The following is a 25,000-nucleotide window of genomic DNA, read 5'->3' as shown; positions in this document are numbered from 1 at the left end:
AATGTGAAGTTCAATCTGCTTAAAGTTCAAGTCTTGCTAACTTCAACGCTCTCCTATGCTTTCCAAATGTCGGGATGTTTCTGCTGGCAAACCATATTCAAAACACGGCTTTATGAACACAGCCCCCAACAACAAAGGATGTTTTTCGTGGTGCCGAAATTATTGTAAATTTGCCTCGGACTGTGAATTCGTAAAATGTGTCAGCCGTAAACATATTAATGAGAACGTTATTCGGTGGAAATCTGTAACATAAATCCATGAAATTTGTGTCTTAATGTTAGAGGTACAGTGGTGAAATGTCATTAGTACTGAGAGTCACCAATGCCGATGTACACGCCACAGGTGCGTTTGCCCCATGAGTAACCCAAGTCAACTAACCCAAGTAACCCAAATCAGATGATGCGTCCTCCCTTTCCCCATTTGCTCAAAGATGAAAGTGCGATTTCCTTAGCCTACGAGCAAGCCCTTTCGATGAAGTTGGTTCTCCCCCACTGCCACCCTGTCTCGAGAGCTTACACGAAGCCTTTGATTTCCCTTGTCATATTTACTAAATCCACATTCTCTTACCTTGCCTTATCCTACAAATTACCTTTTCTCTTAACGATGGATCACAAATGCACCTTCCCTTTATCTCATCGCAGAATTGGCCTTCCGCACACGGAGGATCACACAGGGAATCTACAGTTAATTTGAAAAAAGGTCTAGTCATTTCGGATTGAAAATATCCGAATGCGGGCGATATATATATATATATGTAGAAGATTTAACACCTTTTAGATAATTTCTTACTGTTTAATCAACAATCAGTTATTCAAAACCTACTCTATATTTTCTGGTCATGAATGTGCTGTGAGGGCAAGACTCCCAAAATATGAGTTTGAGCCTTTAATTTTGTCAGCTTGTCAACACTTTGTTTAAGTTCTGATTTTACCAGACACCGGTGGCTCAGTTGGTTGAGCACTGCCGGGCTGCCATGCGAGAGGTGGTGAGTTCAACTCCGGCCGGACCAACACCCCAGGGTCTTAAAATAACTGAGGAGAAAGTGCTGCCTTTGTAATGACATCTGTAAATGGTTAGACTTTCAAGTCTTCTCGGATAAGGACGATAAACCGTAGGCCCCGTCTCACAACCCTTCAATGTTCATATTCCTGTGGGACTGAAAAGAACCCTCACACTTGTCCCAAAGAGTAAGGCATGTAGCTCCTGGTGTTGTGGTTTGTCTTCTGTGGTGTATCATGGTTGGGAGGAAAAAATCTCGCAGTCATCAAGCACCAACACCACCAACACCGAGCTACTCTAAAACCCGAGGGTAAATAAAGATATGAACTATATAAAATCATTAAAAATCAGACGAATATCCTTTCAGCAGTATTGATTCCCAACTGAGATCGTAAACACCTCGATGTCATCTGCCTGAAAGACCGATTCACCAGTGTAAAAAACATCGCCACTTGAAATCCCCTCGTAGTTAAATGTTCCATTGGGGTTGATTTTGACAGTTTGCGGACTGAAGCACATCTCTGAAGTATCGTATCCCAAACACGGTCCTTTATGGTACTGACCTCTTATAGCTTGGGCGCGGGTATCATGGGATACATTGAACTTCGTTAGGGTGTTGCTCACGTTGAATGGTTTTAGACTGAATAGGAATGCTTTGCTTGATGGAATTTTCCGTTCAGGATTGTAATCTGCAATGGAATCACTTTAATCAGGAGTTCAAGGGAAGCCTCTATCTCGGAGTCAGCCCTCTCTAGAGTTGATTTATTTATAGAACGCCTTCCTTGGGAGATTCAGCATCCCCACTGTTGTAAAAGCCAATCAAAACAGAACTATCTCAGCGTGAAGGGAAATATGACATTTTGCGAAAAAAGTTCAGAAAACCTGTTCCTTAAAAATAAATTTACTCGGGAAATGGTTGACTCAAGGAATTAGTAAAAGAAACGGAAAAGCTGCGTCGGTGGGAGAGTAAGACACGAAAATTTGGCTTTAGCAATCGAGTCGATAGAAGTCAAATTGCGCGCATGAAAAAGATATCAAAGCTCGAAACGTTATAATCCCTTTTATGTTTACACAAAGGGAATTCGACCTTGAAACCAAATTTTATGGTTTTCCTTCTGCGCGTTACGGGAAGCCAGGGCCAAGTCACCACATTCTTTAAAGGGCGTAGTCATAAACCAAGGTCCTCGCTTTTCGGCCTCCAGAATCAGATTACCAAACAGGAATGTACTGTTCTTGGTTAACATCAAAAGAGTTTTATTGCCATCCCCATTAGCTGAGGAAGGGTAAACTCCGTCAAATACGTCATTTCAGTTCATCTTTCGCAAAAATTGTATTGCAACTTTTGGAAAACTTCAAGTATAGGCCATTCTACGGATACGGCGGCCATTCTGAAATCCATTGTTTCAAATAGCTATTATGGGATTCTAAGGAAGAAAAATGCATACTAATTGGCCCTTTAGAATCCCATAATAGTCATTTGAAACGATGGATTTCGAAATGGCCGCCGTATCTGTAAACTGACTTAATCTCAGCAACCAACAACAGCAACAACGCTTATCAATGTGTCAGAGGTAAATTAAAGACTTGCATCAGACCATACTCAATTAAACACTTTAATTCTTTGACTCCGAATCGGGCAGAATCCCTATTGTTCTTGGGACATTTACTTACAGTTCAAGCAACTTCCCAGGACTGTCATATTGCTCGTTATTACTGGGTTGCGAAACCCAGTCGGAATCTCGGTTTCATTTCGTGGGTTTTTTTGTTATTTTCCGTGTCGGGAAAAGTCTTGCCTGTCACTCCCTTGCTAAGTGGTGTCTTTGTGCATAGAATCTTCTCAGCTGTCTTCTGTGCGTATTTTGTTAGGTTTGAGGGGGCTGGGGTAATGCGTAGCTTGCTCTGCACAATTAACCTGTAATGGCGTCGAAAGTCATTGTAACGCGAATGGCTTTTTAGTACATCTTTAAAGAAAATATACCCACATGGAGCTCAAGAATGGAACGTCAAGACAGGCGGTGAAACACAAAGATCTGGAATCTTAAAAAAGCGACGAGTAATGGACTTCGACAGCGTGAATCTTTCGCCCGTCGAGCCGAAATCAAAATATGCTGTACTTCTAATATTTCGCCAAGGTGGTGTTACGTACAACACTGAAACCAAATGGAAATAGCTCTGGTAACTTACGGCTTTAACAAAGACAGAGAAGGAATCGAACACCACAAGTAGATCTGTGATCTCTGTTGTGTGTCTCCCAGTGTTTACTGAAGTCGCATCTATTTAAAGTTTGCCTGTTTGTCTGGCAAGTAACATTCATTTTGTACTCAACTCTGCAAAGGTTAAAAAAAATTGGAAATGTGACAGTGAAAAATTACTTGAATGGAAGCTTATTGTCTCTTTTGTGCTTTATGGTTGAATGTGAACTGTCAGAAATTTATTTAATTGCAAATGCTTTGTGATTGTTCGCTTGCACGCACGCAACTGAAATAGGAAGGGTTTCTTGCCTCTTATAGCAAATATGTTGCTTGTTTCAAGAAATGTTTCGGTGGAAAATATTTCTGTGAAATTTCCAGCTTTTGTGAATTTATCATGTTGTGTAATTTTCGAGCTTAGCAAATTTGCATACATGTGTTGAAATGTGATACGGGGAGAATTTTTGTGGTAACGCATAAGTCACGAAAATAAACAGGTCTGTTGGAAGCGTGCTTGAGTTTCAACAAAATGACCCCCAAAATCGGCAAAAGATTGTGACGCTGATGAATAATAAAGTAGCTGCTATTACCAAAACGATGGAATTACCTGGTGATAAATAACCTTGTCTTGGAGAGTAAATTTTTGATTTTCCAGAAACAATGGTCAACCTCTGAGAGTTGGGCGATTGTGATCTTTGTGTTGAATCATAGTTAGTTTATAACAATCGAAAGAAAAAGAAAACTAACAAAAACAAAAACCCGGTAGCTTGGCATCATTTGACACAGATGCTTCACTGTTTCGCGAGTAAACATGCCGCGGTAAAATAACGCGGTAACTTGATCACTGAGCCCGCTGAATTCGATGTGCGATTTACTTGGTGCAGCCAAACTTGTACAATTACAACAAAACAACTAAAATCTCCCAAACTGTTTTTCGCTGATGGTAACTTTTTATATTCGTGGTTCAAAATTAATGTTGTTTTCATGTCGTAGATTTTGTTACCGATGGCAAAATATTTTATGCTCGATCGACCGCCCTGAAACTTCCTTCTGCTCTTCTTAAAAATTGTGTATCCATATTTATTTACTTTTACATCAATATTTGTTTTGCATAAAGCAAGCTAACAAAATCTGTATCTTGCTTGGTTCGCATTTGATAGCATTAAAATTCTGTTGCTGAGTGGTATATTTCTTAGGTCGCCCATCCAGATACTAACCCCGCCGAACGCAGGAAATCACTTCAGCTTTCAACTTTTGTTTACAAAGCTGTCAGATGCTGTCAGTGCACGCTTACACTTGTGGTAGAAAGAAGTTGCATGATCAACATGTCAGCCCAGAAGCCAATGTTTCTCGATTCCCTTTTATTTTCTTCAGTCTCTCTGGGTTCAGTACTTTGCTAGTAACCACATGTCTTCTCAAAGGGCTATTTATCTAAGACTTATACCATGGCGCTACAATGATAGACAATACCAAAACAATATCGTGTACTGTTCGGACCTACATATTAAGCAAAGACAACTGTCAACATGTCATCCCAGAAGACAATGTTTTTCACTTCCCATTTATTTTCTTCAATCTTTCTGGGCTCAATACTTTGCTAGTAACCGTGTCTTCTCAGGCTATTTACCCAAGACTTCTACCATGGCACTACAATGATAGACAATACCAAAACAATATCGTGCACTGTTAGAGCTACATATTACGCAAGGACAACTTGAATCTCCTGGAAGACAACACACAGCTCAGTTGACATTATGGAATAAATCGCTGTGTTACTTCACTACCACACGTAAGCAATGCGTGTCAATTTTTTTTAAAGAGGGCAGGAATTTCTTCTTTCTGACAAATGATTAATTAATAGGCCGGTAGCCACGTTTTTAACCTCAGAAAAGGATCTGTTTCATCGTACGAACGTGTGAGGACCTGTGAGCCAAAGGGCCTCTGCTGGTATGACTTCTGGGTGCCCCCCCCACCCCCCCCACCCCCAAATTGAAAAAAATTGCGTGGAACGCTGCACGTACCACAGGCAACCCAGTGTACCCTCACGGAGGGTCTAGTTATTCATAGACGCGCAAGAAGAACGTATTTCATTGGTTGCTATGCTCGCGCGGCAATGCTCATTAATAACAATGGACATGGCCAGCTATTGTTTACTAAAATCACACATTTGCGCGCAATATCTGTAAACGAATAAAAAAGATGTATGGTTTGCTACTCTACTTACTTAATGCATGCGTTTGGCTGATTTCGTTCAGTAAAGGGACATAACAACATATCCTTGTTTGATTATTTGCAATTAGAGGGATAAAGTATTAGCATGTTGCGACCGTGCAACAAAGAAAAAATCCTCGTCCTTTAAACGTATCAACCACCGTTAACTTATCAACCACCTTTACGGGAGAAAGGAAATATAGCGATTGTGAAATCAAAGAGTAAATGCGCGTCCTGTATACCGCAAAAATGCCTTAAACCTCTCGAACTAACTTTGCGCGAGCGAGGGTCTGTGACGATTGTAGGACAATACAGTCGTTCGCGCAAGCGTAGAGAGCCCTAGGAAGCGACAAGTGAGAAAAAACGGCAACTATTTTCTCATTTTGATTATGCTTTTGGGTTTTTTGGACTTTTCAGTTTTCTTTCATGCGAATCATAGCAGTTTTCAGAGCTTAAAAACAAGGCCGGCCTGGGTTTGAATTTTCTTTGATTAAAATCAATCATTTGTCAAAGCTAATTGTTAGCTATTGGTGTATTTCAATGTGCCGGCAAACCTTTGTCGCATCGTTCAACATCATAAATACTGCCATTGACCGTCAAATTGCTTTGTTGTTGAGAAAGCAAGGAAAAGCCTGTTTTGTCTTTCTCAATTAAAGCGCGCATCTCTAGGCCCTAGTGAATTAGTACAGTTCTATCGGACCTGCATCCGATGATCCGCCCAATCACGGAATGCGCATGCCCAGTTTTCCTGACGGTCTAATATCTTTCTCGCGAGCTAGAGGCAGTGCAAAAGAGGGCAATGCGTATTATTATTTTCCCACGTTTCCTGTATGATGAAGCGGTTGTTAAGACAAGTCTTGTTACTCTGTCAGACCGAAGGCAAGCCCTAACGGACAAACTGTTCAAGAAAATCTTAGAAAAAGAAGACAGCAAGCTAAGGAATGTGCTGCTCCCACAAAATGCTAAGCAATATAAGTCTTAGAAAGACACGCCTGTTCAATCCGGTTTTCAAGACAGACAGATTTTGAAATAGTTTTATAGTTTTTAACGCACTTAAGGTTTTCATGATGAAAATGTTTTATCCTTTTTAAGAATTATGCTTTCTTAGTAAATAATTACTTTATGATCCATTAAATATTAGTTTTTAGTTATTATGTAGTGATTTCAGATGATTTCTTTACTTTCATATATTATATTTATTTAATCTTTTATTCTGTAAATATGACGCAATTCAACCCTTGGGTTCTCAAGTTATATTTATTTATTTATTTATTAATTTTATTTAATCAAGTTTCAGATTTACAATTAAAAAATTTGACAATCAAATCAATCAACTGCTCGATCTGAGGTTGGCTTAAAACAGAGTACCAGACTCCTTAAAAATAAGCCACCTATTATTACATCATAAATAAATCTATAGAATTAATCAAGTAATAACTATCTTAAAAGTTACCATAAATGGACCAATGATTGGGTAAAATCAGAAACCCATAAGGGTTGAAACGTGTAACGCGCGTTCACAGCTTCCGAATATCCAGTGCGAACTGATTGGTTGAATGTTTCAGTGTCAAGTACCATATTTGGAAACCCCTCGCTCTTGTTGTTCCCGAATATGGTACTTAACAAATTGAATATTCAGAAGCTTGTTTCCTAGCAAACAAGGGGCAGTTACACGTTTCAACCCTTATGAGTTTCTAGTAAAATACAATGTAAAGTTAAAAAAAATCTACATTAAACTTACCATAATAAAAAGCTATCAAATTTTTACGGAAGATTGACAAGGTATTTGATTCTCTTATACTAAGAGGTAAATCGTTCCACAGACGACAGATCTGAACAAAAAACGAATTCTTAATGACGTCAGTCCTGCTGAAAGGGACATCAAGCGTTAAATGATCAACATTTCTAAGCGATTTAGTACAAGAGCGAAAAGATACATAATCGAAAATGTTTAATTTATATGTATTCCCAGTAAGACACTTAAAAAAGAAAACCAAATCATTAATTTCTCTGCGATACTTCAAATGTAATAAATTTAACTTACTAAGGCGTACGATCTAGCTTAATCCCACCAAGGTAATAGTCCCTATCATCAATTGATCTTATACGAGCCTCCCTTAAAACCTTACACTTCTTGGCATTAAACTCCATACCCCAACTACAAGACCACTGGAATAACTTATTCAAGTCATCCTGCAATTTTTTGCCGTCATCGCGTCCAAGAATTAACCGAAAACACTTTGAGTCATCAACAAAGAGGGGTAACGATATTTCCTTTGAAATTGCATTCGGCATATCATTGATAAAAAGCAAGAAGAGTAAAGGCCCCAAAATTGACCCTTGTGGGACTCCAGATGTTACAGAGAGGAAATAAGACGACTCGTTATCTATCACGGCTCTGTGTCTTCTACCCGATAAATATGATCTTAACCAAGCTAACAAGTTAAGGATCCGCCAATGCCAAGGCATTCAAGCTTAAATAGAAGCTTTTCGTGAGACACACGATTAAAAGCCTTAGAAAAATCTAGATAAATAACATCAACTTGTTGTCTCCTCTCAAGAGCAACAGTGAATTGATGAACAACTTGAGACAGTTGAGACACAGTGGATTTTTCTGGCAGGAAACCATGCTGCCAGTGGGTAAGATGAGGGCAAATAATACCAAAGATCTCATTATAAACTTGTCTCTCCAAAATTTTAGATAGAACATCAAGAAGCTAAATACCACGGGAATTGATTAGTTTGCAAAACTTGACTCCATCTTCAGAGTTGCGCAAGTCAATAACATATTCCCAGTCAATGGTAGGCATATTGAAATCGCCAACAATGTAGATTCTACCAGTGGTTTCACGCAACTTTGCAAGTAAACACTCAAAGTAATCCATAAATAAAGAACAGTTTGGCGGTCTATAACACAGGCAAAAAGTTTTTTTGAAGCTATTCGAAGAAACATAGTCACACACGAGAATTTCAGAGTTCTGTGGTTCAAGGTCAGGTCTTCTGTAGGCCAAGAGGTCTGTTTTCACAGCAAGTAGAACACCACCACCTCTTTTATTGCCGCCTCTATCCTTTCGGAATATTGTATACAGGGAAGAGGATAATATTTCACCATCAAAATAGCCATCATGGAGCCACGTCTCAGTAACAGCGACGACGTCTAAGTTGTTGCCATAAACTAACCCTTGGAATTCCACTATTTTGTTGCAAAGAGAGCGACTGTTCAACAGTACAAATTGTTCGTGATGCAACTTGAGTTTGAAACAGTTAACTGGACATCTTCGCTTAGGACTAGCCGTAGATGATGGAAACAGCTAACTGAGTTAGGATAATAACTAACTCTGGAGGAAAGAAACTGGTGCTTACGAGGCGTGCTGATAACAAGATGGCGCCGTGAACCCTTTCATGATGACAAGGGAAGCCTAACTAAGTGTTCAGTTCATGAGACTGTGTTTCTTTGTTTCTATAGTTTCATCAAAAAGGTCAGTAAGGTGTACAAATATGAAAAATGTTATCACAGTCAAATAAAGAGCTGAGTACAAATAGTTTGAATCTGATGAAAGGTATTCTATACCACAACACTCACCGCTCGCGCTCATTGTTATTTAGATATGGGAAATTGATCGAGCGACTTCAGGACGAGGAATTCACTTTCGCCTCAAACGCGAATTTTCAGAAAGGAAGGGCGGGATGGGGGGAAGGGGGCGTTCCCCTTCCTCCTTGGCGCTAATCAGAGACTGAGCGGAGAGGGAGTGCCCAACAGCATTTATTACTGCTGTGAATAGTATCATATTCCACAACACTCACCACTCGTGCTCATTGTTATTTACATATGGGAAATTGATCTACGCGCTACCCAAGCTCGTTCCACCAAACCCCTTTCACAATAACAACCCCTCCAAACAACTCCTAAACCTTCAATCCTCATCCCTCAATCCTAACCCAATCATACCCTAAGACACCGATTATACGCATTACTCTAAAAGCGTCCTTTTCTCAGGTATGTCAGAAGGGAAGGCAGAAACAAAGCGTTTCAAAGTATTTAGGTCGCCACTCAGAAGTGACAGAGAATGTCAGCTGCAGACAATCGAGCCGAAGCACCTGCCGGATTGAGGACTTTGGCCAGCTGCAATAATGCAAGGCTGTATGTCGCCGTGTCCAGCCGACATTGTCCATAATCTCAGTTAAAGCGTACCCTGCCCTGAACCCATGAAGAGTTTCTCCATCATCCGAACCCATTTCCTTCAGATATCCTTTCAAGAAGACCTCAGCCGCAGATGAACTAAAAGGTGCATCAAGTACACCTCCCTGGGGAGTGGTTGGGCGAAAGAGGTACCCCCTTGTTAATTCAATCTGTAACTGCTTGACAACCGTCATATAATATTCTATTCCCCGAACAGGACAAATTGCCGTTTGCGGGTTTCTTTTGATCCCAAAGACATTATTGTCACCATCTATCAAGGTCTTTCCCCAGACGTGGTTAAAAAGAAAACCGTCATCGTAAGGGAACCTCAAAATCTCCGGCACATTTACTTGGCCCATATCACCAGGTCTGTCGCCACTGAAAAAGACCGCCTTGAAATATGCCTTGTCCCTCGCCGAAATAAAGCGTTGAGCAGGAGTAATTCAGAAAGCTTATCCACGAAAAAGGGGAAAGCTTGCTTCAGTGTTATTCTAGCCCGCAGCTTCTCAGTTGTAACTAAACGGAGGTAGTCCTTAACACCCCTATCAGCAGCCAGATTACCAAGGCCAAGACGTTTATATAACCCATTCCCCATTACGCCCAATAGCGTGACAAATGGCTCGTAATTTGCCGATATATGAGCCTACAGTCTTATAGGAAAGCCTCAAAGGGCAAGCGCAGTCATGTGTGCCTCTTTTCCCCAAATTAGACATCCGTTATAATGAACCTGGGTTTACCCATTTCTGTCCTTGTATAGCAAAACGCGACATATATCTGAAGGCGTAACAGTCGCTATCTAAGTATTCCCCGGGAGGGAGGAAGGACAATTCTCTAATTCCCTCTGAAGCGAATCTTTTTGTTTAGAGTGACCAGTTGGTTTATCAAACGAAGCCAATTGTCGAAGTCGATTGTCAATTGTGTCAACATCCACATCCAGAGGAGTTTTAGTTTGGCGATTAAGGATAGCCCTATTATAACCACACCGTTGGCAAACATGAAAGTCAGAATCGTTGGCTTGACTACTCTTCGGACATCTCACTGAAAGGACAAATAATTTCGCAACCACAGGTAGATCCTGTTAAAGAGAAGGAAAAGGAAGGAAACGAAACGTTTAAAAAAAAGATGAAGACTTTAATCCATTTAAGTTCACACTGATAACAAAGTTAAGGCAAAATATAATTCAATTAAGGACGAGAGTGTTCGATCCTACAAACAAATTTCGAACACCTTGTTTGGTGGTGTTGGATAGTGTTTGATAAAATTTGAAGGCCATGAAACATTCAATCAGACAACTCAAAACCCTTCTTTTGTTCTCGTGTTTGATGGGCAAACTTTTGCTCGTTTGGCCAGCCGTATCACTGGCAAGTTTAGCGCGTGCATGCGTTCCACTCTTGTATCCGGTTAGCATTAGATTCCATCCCTCAAACCCACATTTCCCGTCTCATTTAACTTACACGACGTACAATCTGCTTTAGACTTCAAATCTACTTCAAAGAAACAAACATTTCAATGTGCAGAGAACATTCAGATTAGGCGAGCCAAAGAGTTGAACCCGGAGCGATGGGTTCCCTTGCACATTCCAATATCCACTAGACTAACGAGACAAGCTCCTGGAAAATCTAATTTTTTAGAGTATTGACATAGTAGTACCCAGCAAAACAAGTAAAAGCTAACCGTCTTCAAAGTGGTTTTTAGACCTAAATACTGTAGATCAGCGCGGCTTTGCTTAGAAACGATATTTCTTGTTGAACTAAAGCTCTAATTCTGCCTGTTTTCATTCTTTTCACAGCGGTAAGCTTGTCATATTAAGACGGGATATTACGTCGTGTAATTGTAAGGAAATGTGCCAGGGTGGTTTTGGTGGATGGAATCTAATGCTAACCCTTGTATCCACGTGTTTTTACGTCTTTCAGTGTGACCCATAGTCCTTTGCTTGTGGAGTTTAATCTGAGTTAGATAAAATATGCTTTTACCCTTTTGGCAACTCACTTCAACAAACACTTAAACGCCAAACATTTTCCGTTTGTCCAGGCCCGTAGGACCATAGTTAATGGAGAGGACTGGTTTGAAGCTCGGCAAACATCAAGGGAGCAAACAAAGATGCCAAGATGTAGGTTGGAAAGTCCACGACCGTGTACAATCTTTTGTTTTGCGTTCATATGCTATGCATGAGTTACGTAACCAACACGTTGCTATTTGTTAGTTCCAGACCTCAGTACAAAGTAACCAACTATTGTGTTTTGTGCACGGTCAAGGCCAAAAATGAGAACAAAAACATACAACAAAGAAATTTGTCGGGTTTCATAACCATTCCCCTTTATTAACTTTGCATGGTAGGACCAAGACCTTTGGTATCTGTTTAGTCGATTAGTTTGAAGAAGTCCAGAGACACTTGGTTGATCTGATATCGACTTCGCACATTTAATGGTAAATCACTTCCAATTGTATCACCAGACATTATTGCCTAATTGATCGCTTAGAGAGAGAGTATCATGGTATAGGTTGTTTTCACGTACGTCATCGCCGCCATGTTGGTGGACGAAGAAAAGGAAATATCTCTCATTAGCTCCTTTTGTGCGTCCACCAGCAATTGTACATTGCTGCATTGTTATCTGTGTCTCTAGAGATTGGTTGGAAACCACCGATTGGGCATGTTCGAGCCGTAACGAATGTCATCATTTATGAACCAATCTGAAGCGACGTTATAATTCCTGCTGGAAATTTATACTCACGTGTAAACATTTCTCGATTAGTAAACAATCACTAATGAGCTAAGGGCTGAGCAAAATTTTCACGTTGACATTCGCTACGGCTAGAAAATACGCAATACCGTGGTATTCTCCCTCTAACGTCTCTCTGCCACGTATGCTTCAGTACCAAATAGAAAAGCATTTTTTGCCTTATTGATCTCTGTGATTGATATCTCTCGTGGTATTTATGCTGGCGCGGCAAGAGAAACTTGCTTAATGTTGCCATATATTTATCTTGAAGTATGTCTTGTTTGGAACAAACACAGCCACTTTTACCGCTTTATTTCCAAACAGTTGTACCGTATTTTCTACCTTGTCTTGCAACGAGAATACAATCTATCAATTCGTTCCTAAAGTTGAATGGTATTTTGTGAACAAACAATTTCATTTTCTTTTCTTCACCGAAAGCCCACTGTAGGTCTTGAAAAGTGATCCAACACAAAGCTCGTACCCAGAATCCTTTACAAATATTTTTAGTACTTTTAAGTCGCCAATACATAGCGCGGGCTATATACTGTGGCTGTTTGCCTCGGATTCCACCTGGGGCCAGCGGATGCTGCTGAAGAGATCCATACACCGACTCATCTGGGATAAAAGTATCCTTTAGAAATTCAACGAAGTCTTTAGCAATCTGGTTGTGCAAAACAAAGTCCACAAATTCTCGGATAGCAATGATGTGTGTTGCTCCTTTATAAATGGCAATGTTGTGCGGAGGGGGTCGTTTTTTTCCGCGTCTAATGAACTTATTTTTATTTTTTATGAAGAGGTGGACATACTTCACTCGATACAGATCTGATTTAGGCATAGGAAAACTGTCAATGTTGTTGTGGTTTTTAAGAGTTAGTAATGCTCTCACAATTTCCTTGTTAACATAAAGTGGAAAGTCCTGTCCCACTAAACTAATGTAATATTTCCATTTCACATTGGACCGTGAAAGTTCCTCCATACAATTGAACTGAGCTTGAACCAAACTGAAATGTCCCCAGAAAACACTTGTTCTGGTAGCTGCGATAAAAACGTTCGGAAGACAGCGTATCATAGCCTTTATGGCTGTAAGCAAGATGTCTGGGGATTTTTTGTCGATGTGAATACAGTACACATTGTTGGGCATGTAAATAGCTTGAAGAATTCGCTCAAACAAACGTGCACTCTTGTATAATGTAATAGAGTAAGCGATGGGTAGTTGTTTTTCTTCTTCTGACACAGGTGGGTGGCCAAAACGAGCAATTAAAACTTCAGCACAGTCTTGATTGGGTGTGTACTTGGAGAGGATCTCTGAATCTGGAGGCGGTTTGGTAATTGTTCCTTTCAACTTTGTCTGGCCGGATATCAGCATTTTGCACCTTTTCCACTTGGTGGCCTGCAAAATGTAATGCTTAATTACTTCAAAAAGCACTTCATACGTCCGGAAATGCAAGTAATTAGATGGAAGCCTAATATTAACAGCCAAAACGAAATCAATGTCCCTTTAAGTTTAAGCATTTCTACCTGCTTTTAGCTATGAGGTAAGTGTAAGGTTTATCGTCATTTTTGGCGAGGGTAAATGCAGCTGTTTTTCTTTATTTGAGGACCGGAAGTCAATTGTCTGTATTCCTAGCCGCGAGTGATGTTCAATTTGGGGAGGGGAGGAACGGGACACTTTGTGGCGCTTGTCAAACAAGACGCCTATAAGGGCGTATCCGTGGGATGCACAAACAGGTAACACAAATTGTACAGTTACAGAGAACTATGACTACCAGTAAACTTCGGAAAATGGGGAGAGATTACCAGAAAGATAAATCTGTAATTTAACTAGAAGTTATTTGTTGTAAAAACAGAAAGAAGTTATCTCTTATTATTAAAAACTGAACTACGGTTATCAGATTCCAGCACAGGCTATCAGCTCATATACCTACTGTACCTAATATTGTCAAGGAACGCGCCAGCATTAAAGCGAGCTGAAAACATTTTTGCAGCTCTGCGATTGAAAGACAGCCGACAAAAGCCTTTTTGGACCGCAATTGACCGAGGCAGAAATCGATGCTTTAGTCGACAATACACGGAAGAGTTGTTAAATCCTGGAGCTTTTAATAAAACAATTATTCTACAGGCCGATTGGAGTAATCGCAATAATATTTTCAGATGTGAAGTAACTGTGTCAATCATCGCGGGCCGAAAGGATTCCAAACTATATTTTTGCATTAAGTGAGTCCAGAAGTCCGTGGCCGAGTGGTTTAGAGCGCTCTCAAGGGAAATAAAATGGGATTCTTAGCCTGCGTGCAGACGTCTCCAACTTCCTTTGTTGCACGCGGAAAAGGGACGTCTGCTTACAGGCAGACAACTCCAAGGATTCGAGAGCGCGTGACGTCACGTTATTTTGAGACAGTAGTAACGGCTGATTCATCTGATCGAGGAAAATTAAATGTTCCATAAAAAACTTTAAATCGCGATGTTTCTTTTCGAAAAGTCATTTTAATTTATGGACAGCCAGATAAATAACGTTCACTCACCCACTATTTTCTGCGTTTTCCTGGGTGATTTGATGGGTTTTTTGGACACTTCGATTTCCCCTTCAGATCCGACGCGTCGTCACATGCAATAGACAAGGCGTGCAACTTCCAAGACCGCACACGGCCGAGTGCCGCTAGAATTTAGTGGAATTTCTCCCACTTCCAAAGGTCGCTCGCCTCCCAGCCTTGGGCACGTAAATAGTCGTTAATTTTGCTAGCATCGTGCCAAATCTTATTGCATTTACACGACTGTGCAACCTTAAAATCCTGCTCGATTTTCAAGCTTCGCTCAGGTTTTGTTATCGCCAGATGATGAGGACAGGAGACATGGATCATTGGAATTTGATAACCGTCATCAAAATCAAATTAACCAATCAAAAACCTGTTACACAAGCATCCCACGGAAATAGCCGTGCATCTAATTTCCTGCATATCTGGACACGGTTTTAAAAAGGGGAATTTTAAGTTTGTCCACAGGGTTTTTCGTGAAATCAGGAAGATGACTAGCCTCCTTGCAGCCGTTTTTTGTGTGAGGGAGAATGGGACCGACACAAAAAACGGCTGCAAGGAGGCTAGAAGATGACAGGATATGAAGCATAATTATAACATGGGTGACAAATTGCTCCTTAATTTTTGCGCGAAATTTCAGAGTTAATTTGTATTATAACATAGCGTGCGTGCTAATCCAATCTGAATATAACGCACGGCCGCCGTTGTTGTCGAAGTTTTCTTATTACATTTGTTCAATCTGCCGAAAACAAATTCATTACAAAATCAACAAAATAATCGGAAAGGCGCGGAAAATATTAAATACGAATTTCATTAAAAAATTACAGCTATGCTGAAACATGGTCAAAAACATCAATCACACATTACCTATAAACTTAACGGTATTTATATACCTGTTTTTCTTTCTGAATTTAGCTTGGTGCAGTGAGAAAAACTGCAAGCACAGTTTCCTGGAGTCCGTCTTCAGCAACTGCACTGTGCACGGCAATATGAACTCGGCATCATTCTCAACAATCTAAACCCTTTGTTTACATGGGCATTTTGACTTTGCTTGTCTACATTTTCATCGAGTCCTTTGACTTTGTTTTCTTTAACTGAAGAAGCCAATCCTTCGTTTTCAATATTTGGTAAAACAAGACGGATCGTTCTCGCTCAATTTACTTCTGGCGTGATTTTAACCAGGCAATTTGATAGTTTGTTTTCCCTCGAGGAAGTATAAGAACTTTGTAGTCAATCTCAAATACAACATGTTTTATCGCCCAAGTAGTTGTCGCTGTGATATAAAAGAATTGGTTCATTCTTTTAGCTGTGCATATATCGCCTCGTGTGACTCTTGTGACTCTTACGTTTCTCTCATGCTTAGCTCCCGCGTGCATCCATAACTCAATATACGCACGCTTAGCATGAATCAATTCTTAAATTTCCATGGTGCGATGGCCCAGGAGGGTCACAGTCAAGTTTTAATTTTCACAGTCCAGTTTTATTTTTATTCACAATCCAGTTTTAATTTTGTGAGTCTTCACCACTTCTCTCACAGGTCACAGGTCACAGGTCACAGTTCATTGTTTTCCCAATACAGAAAGTATCGTAAACATTCATAAAAGCTAACCGTAGGCCTAATTACGCCTAAACAAAAGCTTTTAGGCCTAAGGTTAGCTTTTTTGAATGTTTACGATACTTTCTGTATTGGTAAAACAATGACCTGTCACCTGTGACCTGTGATGACTCAGAAAATTAAAACTGGACTGTGACCCTCCAAGGCCATCGTACCATGGCAACTTTTCCTACAGTGCCAAATTTGAAAACCAGATTTGAAAACCCCGTCTTATGAACGCAATTTGTCACTGATATTGACAGCTAAATTATTTCATTTTGGACAAAACACAACTGAAATTATTCCCTTATTTCACTGGTCACCATTTGATTACCGATAACAGTACTTGAAACCTTAGGTATTAGTTTGGGATGTCGAAATGAAATAATGGAAGATTGCACCTTACCTCTAATTAATTAATTAATTTGCTTTTTTTTTCATTTTCTCCAAGAAAAAAAAAAGCTCAGATTAAGGTCGTATAATCAACTAAGTGCCGAAGCCAAAGGTTTAGATATCAAATCTGATACAGGAAATCAGGCTTACTACCAGGTGGAAAACAGGAAAAGCATATGCGACCAATGGCTAACTCGTGGATAGAGGTCAATTTGATAGCCCTGTCTGGCTGATGATGTTGTTTTCATTAATAGAGATTATAGATGTGTGTAAATTAAAGTACAGCTAGAGTTTCTACAGTTTTGTTTTTCTCATATAGTTTATGTTTTTATTATACTATAGATTCATTGTCATGCATTGTAGTATCCTTTGTGCAATATTAAACAGTAGACTCGCAGTCTTCTATTTCACTAGATTTATCATTTTGGCATGTGATATACTTATCAACAAAATTAACAGTGTTATCATTGGAGCTTTTTTCGTACTGGCGTGCATCCTTAAAACAGAGTTATAATTCATGAATGTGAGGACATCCTCTTTGCTGGAATTCGACTCTATAAAAAAGGTGACTATTTCCTCAATAGCAATTGCATCACTCTTCAACATATTATCATCAACAAAGAGAAATAGACCTTCTTCTAGGGAAACACTTAAAATATCATCACCATGTTCAGTCATATCGGGTTCTTGTGATAAGGTGTCCATTTCAGGGATGGTCCTCCCTCTATTTCGTACCAATCATCCACATTATCATCATCATTTGTATCTTTATTGTTTTCAGTACTGGCATTTGCTGTCTTTGTTCTTTATTCACAACAAGCAGATTGTTTGAACTTTCTCTGACAGGTTGGCAGACTTTGATGAATTCTGACCATTCTCCATTTTCATTTATTGCGTTCAAAATTTCGAGCCAATTTCATTGAATTTCCATGCCTTCATTTTCGAATAATTCACTTGTTTTGATTGCATAATTGCCTTATAAAAAACAGTCGCCTCTGCCACGAACATCAAAATAATGGTCTCATTCCGTGTTGAGCTAGTCTTAATAAGAATATGATGATGACCAGGGACCTGGGCTTAATTCTAAATCATCGGACATCAATATCTTCTAAACAGGAGCAGATAACCCCTGTGCTTTGTTATTCAAGCCAAGCTTTGTTGGTCAAGCCAAGGTACATGTATGTGTAGTATCTGATGTACGCAATCTTGGTACATGTTTTGATAGCAATCTTCGTATGAAGACTGCAACTAATAAGACTTGTCAATCTATCATCTACCATCTCCATAACATAAGACGAATTAAGACATTTTTAAGCTTCCAAGACTGAAAGTCGAAAGTCGATCGTCGAAGCAGTTGTCATGATTAGACTATTTATGACACGCCGATTGTAGCAATATTCAATAATTTGATATACATTCAATTCAGTATTTATATTTATGTAATTTTATTTTTATTTTTTCAATTTAATATCTATATTTATATCATATTTTTTTAATTCCATTTAATTTAATATTTCTATATTTATTTAATTTAATCGGTCTATATCCATTTAATTTAATCCCTAAAAATTCATTCAATTCAATCCTAATTAAATTGAATGTATATCAAATTATTGAATATTGCTACAGTCGGCGTGTGATAACTATTCTAACAGTTTGCTGTATGGTGTCCTATCTATACATACTGACAAACTTCAACGCATCCAAAATTCAGCAGCCCGTCTAATATGTTATTGAAAAAATACGATCATATTACACCCTCCGTAATTAGTGTGCACTGGCAACGCTAGTCTTCAAATGCATTTATGGTAAAGACCAAGACTATCTTAAGAACTTGATACTTGTAAAACTGAGGAACGCACGCTATAGTTTAACATCAAGCAATGGTATTTCATTAGAGGATAATTCAATGAAAACAAAAAAGACTATAGGAGACAGAGCATTTTCTGTTGCATCTGCAAAAGTTTGGAACGATTTACCACTATCCATAAAAAGTGAAAATATTTTTATTAAATTCAAATCAGTAATCAAAACACGTTATTATAGATACGGTGTTGATTCATAACTTTTTAGAACATTGCACATACTATACTTACATATTGTTCTTATCCATTTTAGTTTTATTGTTTTAAATGTAGTTTGCTTATTTGTTATCTATTTTCCTTGTAAAACGCATTTGATCATAACATTGTATATGAATTTGCGCGATATCAATATTCAAATATTATTATTTATGCTGACCTTAGCATAATTTGAGTAACATGACAAACACACGACTGGTGATTTCTTATGCTTAGAACTTCTGATTCGAAAAAGACAGACACCTGTATCACACATATGAATGTTTGGCTCAATTGTGATTTAATACCGCTCAGGTTACCTTTATAGTACATAAGAAATATAAACTTCGATTAAATGCATACAGATATTTGACTGTTAATAAATGAATATTGCAATTGAAAGACATTATTTCTTATGTACGATCTAGCTAACATTTTTCCTAACAGCCTTAGTGTGATTATACAGTCTTACTGGATTCCACGACGGAACTCTCGAAATTTCGAAGAACTAAGCTTAATTAATTCCGTTGGAAACATGCAGTGAACTTATAGTGATGGGGTTTAATCTTGTTGTGAAGCGATTCACCCCTGAAGAGTGAAGCGATTCACGAAACAGGCTTGTCGGGAAATGTAGTTGCGTCCTTTTTTCCTCTTAACCCCGCGGCTAACCAATCACCTCACCGATTGCTATGTTTCCAGCAGGGTTGTCGTGATGGTGCAGTGGTTAGCACACCCGACTAGTAACCAGGGGGACGCGGGTTCGATTCCCACTCACGGCAATATGTTTTTCATTCAATGGTTCTGCTAGTAGTTCGCTGTCGCTATTTGTACACGCAAATTACTTAATATCTCTAGCAAAGCGTTGTGTATCCTTCGGATCCTACTAGCTTGGGACTACATCGTTGGATTTTCAGCCTTGTTAAGTAATGGTCCGGCTAAGAAGCAGGCAGAAAAACAATAGCCCGCGGCAATAGCGTCGGTTAGTTAAAATGTGCCAACATTTTTAATCAAATTAAGTTCGGCTGTTCCCATTGGTGTAAGCAGCTAAAAGCGCGAAATTTGAATTTCAATGAAAAATGTAATCGACTTGCCGTCTAAAAAATTAGATTCTGTTTCGTAGAACAAATCATTATGCCTTCAAAAACTATGTTTGTAAATATCGTCAAGATTCTATGCGCCATTTGATTGGCGCATAGAACAATGCCCAAATTTGGCCGAGAGACAGAGATCAAGGGCATGGGGAAGAAGAAATCCAAAAAAGGCTTTTTTTTTCATTTTTTTCTCATCTTTTTTCGACATTTTCCGATATTAGCCAATCAGATGCCTCGATTGGAGTGAAGTTAAAAATTAATATTTCGCACCTTCTAAGTACTTTTGCCGCTGGGCTGCCTGCTTCTTAGCCGGACCATTACTTAATTCAAAAAAAAAATATATATATATACATATATAGGAATTGCCTTTATGATTTTGAGTCTTTCAGGCACAATCCAGTAGAAAAGGAGATGCTACAGATGTCAGAAAGGGGAGATGAGAATAAGTCAATAGACTGATGCTTTAATCGCATCAATGTTAATACAGTCCACTGTCTCACTGTTACTGCTTTTAAGAGATGACGCTATACTAATAATTTCTTCAGACATAGTAGGTGAGGTGAAGAAACTATCCACAGATTGAAAAACACATTCAGATATAATTTATGGTCGACAGAAACATGGGGCCAATGTTAATAAAGAATTCATAAACTTGTTAGCAGTTGTTTGAGGGTTATTAATAATATTACCTCTGTTGTCTTTCATATTGGCAGGTCTGGAATAATGGGATTTTGAGGGGACCGCGCTTTTAATTGTAGACCAAGTTTGTCTTAATGACGAGCGTACAGATCTTAATTTGTCATGGTGGTACTTTCTCGTACATAATTTAATTATATAGTTGTATTTGTTACGAAATTTAGTATATGCAGCTTTGTCACTTGGTGTTGGGTTATTAGAGAATTCCCTAAAGAAAGTATTTTTCCTACAGCAGGAGTTTAAAGTGTAGCAAACCAAGGATTGGTTGACGAACAGTCTTAACTGGAAAGCAGTTACAATAGATATAATGAAACGAATTGATAAAAGACTTCCAGTTGATAGAGGCAATGTGGGAACGAAAAGATTCAACGTTATGAGTAGTTATTTGACGCTTAGGCAGAAGCAGGGGTTTGATTCTAAGTTTAAGTTCAAGTTCAAGTTTATTTTCAAAAATTACAGATAAATTTTACAATGAACACCGCACGCGTAGAGCAATGATAATCGAGGCGTGTACAGTAATCTAGAAACAATTTTAAGACAAAATAAACTTAACTGATTAGAGTGTAATATGAAGTACTAAGTTTCTACCCCATAAGAACCATGTGAGCGTTAGCCCTACTGATGGAAATGGGCCCACACAAGGACAGAATACACCTTGAGCCACACAATAGACATACTGAAGAAACGTTGCATAATTACTACAATATTATTAAAATAACTGAATGACAAAAATATTATTCTAATTATAATAAATAAATAAATAAATAAATAAATAAATAAATAAATAAATAAATAAAGAGAATAAAACAATTATAGGATGCGATAGTAATGATTATTCAGTTTTGTTATCAATGAGTAGGCATCAAGGTAAGCATCCTCAACTCCGAGTACTGTAATATGTAGTTCCATAATCTTGACTCAAAGTAATACATACCTGGAAATACGTAAAACGGGTGAGTGATCGATAAATTTGAAGTAGGGTTTTTAATGGTACATGGCGCCGCAACCTCTCTCTTAAACCAACAATTTTACTGATCTTAGAAGCAATGTAATCAATGTGTTGTTTCCAAGTTAAGTGCTTGTCAATTAGGACCCCAAGAAATTTACCATAATGCTTGCTTTGAGGAGCTGTTACAGCGTTCATATGTTATCCCGTATTTTCAAACATATCTGATCATTAAAGTTTCTTTTGCATGGGTCTAAAAACGACAAAATTTGATATCTTTGCCTTTATAGTTAGTTTATTTGCATTCAGCCAGTCGCGTACATTTTTCAATTCATTGATAACTACGTCTTCTAGAAACTGCATTTTCTTGTCAGCATATAGTAAATTTGTATCATCAGCAAACAAGTAAAACCTGAGTTTATCAGGACAAGTATAAACGTCATTTATATAAATTAGAAAGAGTAATGGTCCTAAAACAGAACCTTGCGGGACTCCAGTGACCGAATTCTTCTTGGAAGATACATCATTATCAATTTGAGTTGTCTGAGTACGGTGACCCAAGTACGACAATACTCCTAATTCCATAATGATACAGCTTGCTAAGTAAAATAGAATGGTCAACTGTGTCAAAGGCCTTTTTAAGATTAATGAAAATGGCACATGAGAACATTTTCATATCCAAGTTCATCTGAATAGAATTCACAATGTCAAGTATTGCATGTTGGGTGGAGGATTTCTCTCGAAAACCATATTGCGCTTCATATAACAGTTCGTTTTTCTCAATAAACAATTTTAGACGATTATACATAAGTTTCTCAAAAATTCGATTAAAAATGGAGAGAAGAGAGATCAGACGGTAGTTATTTGGATCGGTTAAAGACCGGGATCATTTTCGAATGTTTTAATTTTGAAGGATATATTCCTGTTAGGATGGACATATATGGGTAAAGAAATTATGCCTTTCGCACATTTCGAATTCAACGCACGAACAGGGCAAGAATAAAGCCGATAAGCCTTATTGGTTGAAACTGGAATGAGATTTCATTTTCAATTTCTAGAACAGAAACAGGTTTAAAGAAAAAGGATTGATAATGAAGGAGTTTAATATTTGTCATATCTTCACTAATAAAAGTGATGATTGCTGTGAGGCACTTTAGCAGCAAGATTCTGGCCAACTGAAGATTCAGCACATTAGGGAATTCAGTGGGATTATGGGTTATTTCGTCGCAGTTCAAACGCCTTAGAGCCGTGATAGGTTTCGATTTCAACTTATTTCGGTTCATTACCTCATTAATTCCAGCCCAAGTTTTCTTCATATTGTTAACATGATTCGAAAAATAGGTAGAATAGTTTCTTACTTTGGCAGATAAGAGCTAAAATTTTGTTTCTGTAGAGTTAATACTTTAGAGGTACACAGGGCATTTTTTATCTTAATAGATTTCTGTAGGCCGTTCGTAATCCACGGCTTGGAGAATTGTTTGAACTTACGTCGTGAAACGGATTTGACGGGGGCATGCTTATTAACTAGTTTATTTAGCTTGTTGTAAAAAGTAGAGGAAGCGCAATTAACATTTTGTTGCCTTGATAAGATCAATCCCAGTTCACTGGCAATAATTCAGTGTCAAAATCGTCCTCTGAAAATCGAGAGAAATCTCGCATCATAACCTTTCTAGAGATAATCGTTTCATAAGAGGATTCAACTAAGCAGAATTGCAAGTAACGATCACTAGTGAAAAAATACAAAAAATGTTTTCTATTAAAGTGGCCGTATGAGAAGTGATCCTGGTAAGTTTAGAGATAAAAGGATAGAAACCATTAGAATACATAAGGTCAATGAACTCACTAGTAGCGTTATGTGAGTCTGCACTAAGAATATTGATATTAAATTCCCCATGAAGGAAGCATAATTTGTTTTCTAAGCCAATTTTGTCAAGGACTTGTTTAACTTCATCATTTTAGGAGGCTTGTATAAGCAGCCAAATATAATGTTTTTTTTATTGTTTGATCGAAGAATCTCTACAAAGACAGATTTAAGGTCAATGTTCAGGGATTCTACATCGTATCTTCTCCTGAATTCATAGGCATCAGAAATAAATATATATAAATATGCCTACACCACTTCCAGATCCACCTCCAGATCCCGGTGGCCTTTCAAAATCTAGCTCGCCATCCGTTTGGTTTTCAAGGCAGATAGGCAAATAGCTCTGTGATTTCAAACCCATATCAAATTATTTCACGTCTTACCTTTTCATCAGGCGAGTAAAACCATTGCTGGACCTAATCGTAATGGACAGAAAAGTAATAATGTCAGTGACTCCACAGGCGACTTTAACCGAATGCCCTTCTGTTTGGTAACGAGGCTAGGGTATAGGTGAGGGGGGAAGGAGCAAAAATATGGTGTTTCCAGCTTTTTGGTCAGACGTCGGGAGATATAACCTGTTTGTGTGCTTGCAACTCACCTGTCTTCTGTTTGAAATCTTCTCTTGCTGTTATCAGTGATAAAGGCAGTAATAAAGGTAGAAAAGCTTGAGTAGAAGTAAGAAAAGTAAGCGATACAGAGAAAGCGACATCTAGGGCGGCCCTTAGGATACGTTAGTGAAGTTCAGTTCAGTTACTGCAATAGAAACGGAAGTATGTTTCCAAAGACATTGCAATAGGCAGCAAACTCGCTCAATGATCAAAAAAGTGGTGTTTTGCTCGAGGTGAGCCCACTTTATAGCTCATTTTTAAAAATATAATGAACATGATCCACAAATCCCGGCTCTATCTTTTACTTTTACTGTGTCTCTATTTTCTAGAAGTTGGAAATGGTTATCATTGCAACAGCGACACAATGATTTGAAAAAGATGGTCTTGGAGATAATTACACCTTAATTGTTAGAAAAAACCGTTCTCTTTAAGGAAATATCAAGTGAAGCTATGATCTTCGCAGTTATGAAAGCAATTTTTACAATTGCGTAGAGAAGCCTGAAAGAATTAAGGACTCCAACGGGGTTTGAACCCGTGACCTCGCGATTCCGGTGCGACGCTCTAACCAACTGAGCTATGAAGCCACTGACGTTGGGAGCTGGTCATTTGTGGGTTCTAATGGTCCCGTGAGGAATGAATCAATGATGAAATGGTATATGAAATGAATCATATGTGAACTGCGGATATGAAATCAAGTGAAGCTATATGAAATCATAGCTTCACTTGATTCACTGGACTCTCCGTCAACATTCACCGAAAAAAAAAATTTTTTTTTTTTTGTTACATTACCTTTAGCTTTGGTGTCGTGGCAAATCGAGTAGTGTTTCCAACAGATGACCTCGTTGTGTGTAAAGCCCTTGTTAGGTTTGGCTTCCAACTTGGGCTCCAATAGCCTGTTACCGTTAGCGGAGTTGTATTTAGGAA

At 38.6% G+C, this 25,000-nt stretch overlaps 1 protein-coding gene across 7 annotated transcripts in view; it reads right to left on the bottom strand.

The window, feature by feature from the left end:
- Positions 1 to 10,714: 10,714 nt before the first annotated feature.
- The window catches only part of LOC137992580 (N-acetyllactosaminide beta-1,6-N-acetylglucosaminyl-transferase-like), a 47,812-nt gene continuing 33,526 nt past the window's right edge, over positions 10,715 to 25,000 (bottom strand). For 6 of the 7 annotated variants that reach the window (XM_068837986.1, XM_068837988.1, XM_068837987.1 and 3 more), the window contains 3 exons: positions 24,866 to 25,000; positions 23,852 to 23,884; positions 10,715 to 13,689 (listed from right to left, as the gene is read on the bottom strand). The exon at positions 24,866 to 25,000 is cut by the window's right edge and continues 172 nt beyond it. In XM_068837986.1, coding sequence (XP_068694087.1) covers positions 12,610 to 13,689; positions 23,852 to 23,884; positions 24,866 to 25,000 — 1,248 coding nt within the window. In that variant the 3' untranslated portion in view covers positions 10,715 to 12,609. The remainder of the gene's footprint in view (positions 13,690 to 23,851; positions 23,885 to 24,865) is intronic. The other variant, XM_068837991.1, reaches the window with a different exon arrangement.

This window comes from Montipora foliosa, chromosome 2, assembly GCF_036669935.1.
Source record: "Montipora foliosa isolate CH-2021 chromosome 2, ASM3666993v2, whole genome shotgun sequence".
Taxonomy (NCBI): domain Eukaryota; kingdom Metazoa; phylum Cnidaria; class Anthozoa; order Scleractinia; family Acroporidae; genus Montipora; species Montipora foliosa.
The sequence above is the reverse complement of the archived record's forward strand: the minus strand, read 5'-3'. Positions and strand labels throughout refer to the sequence as shown.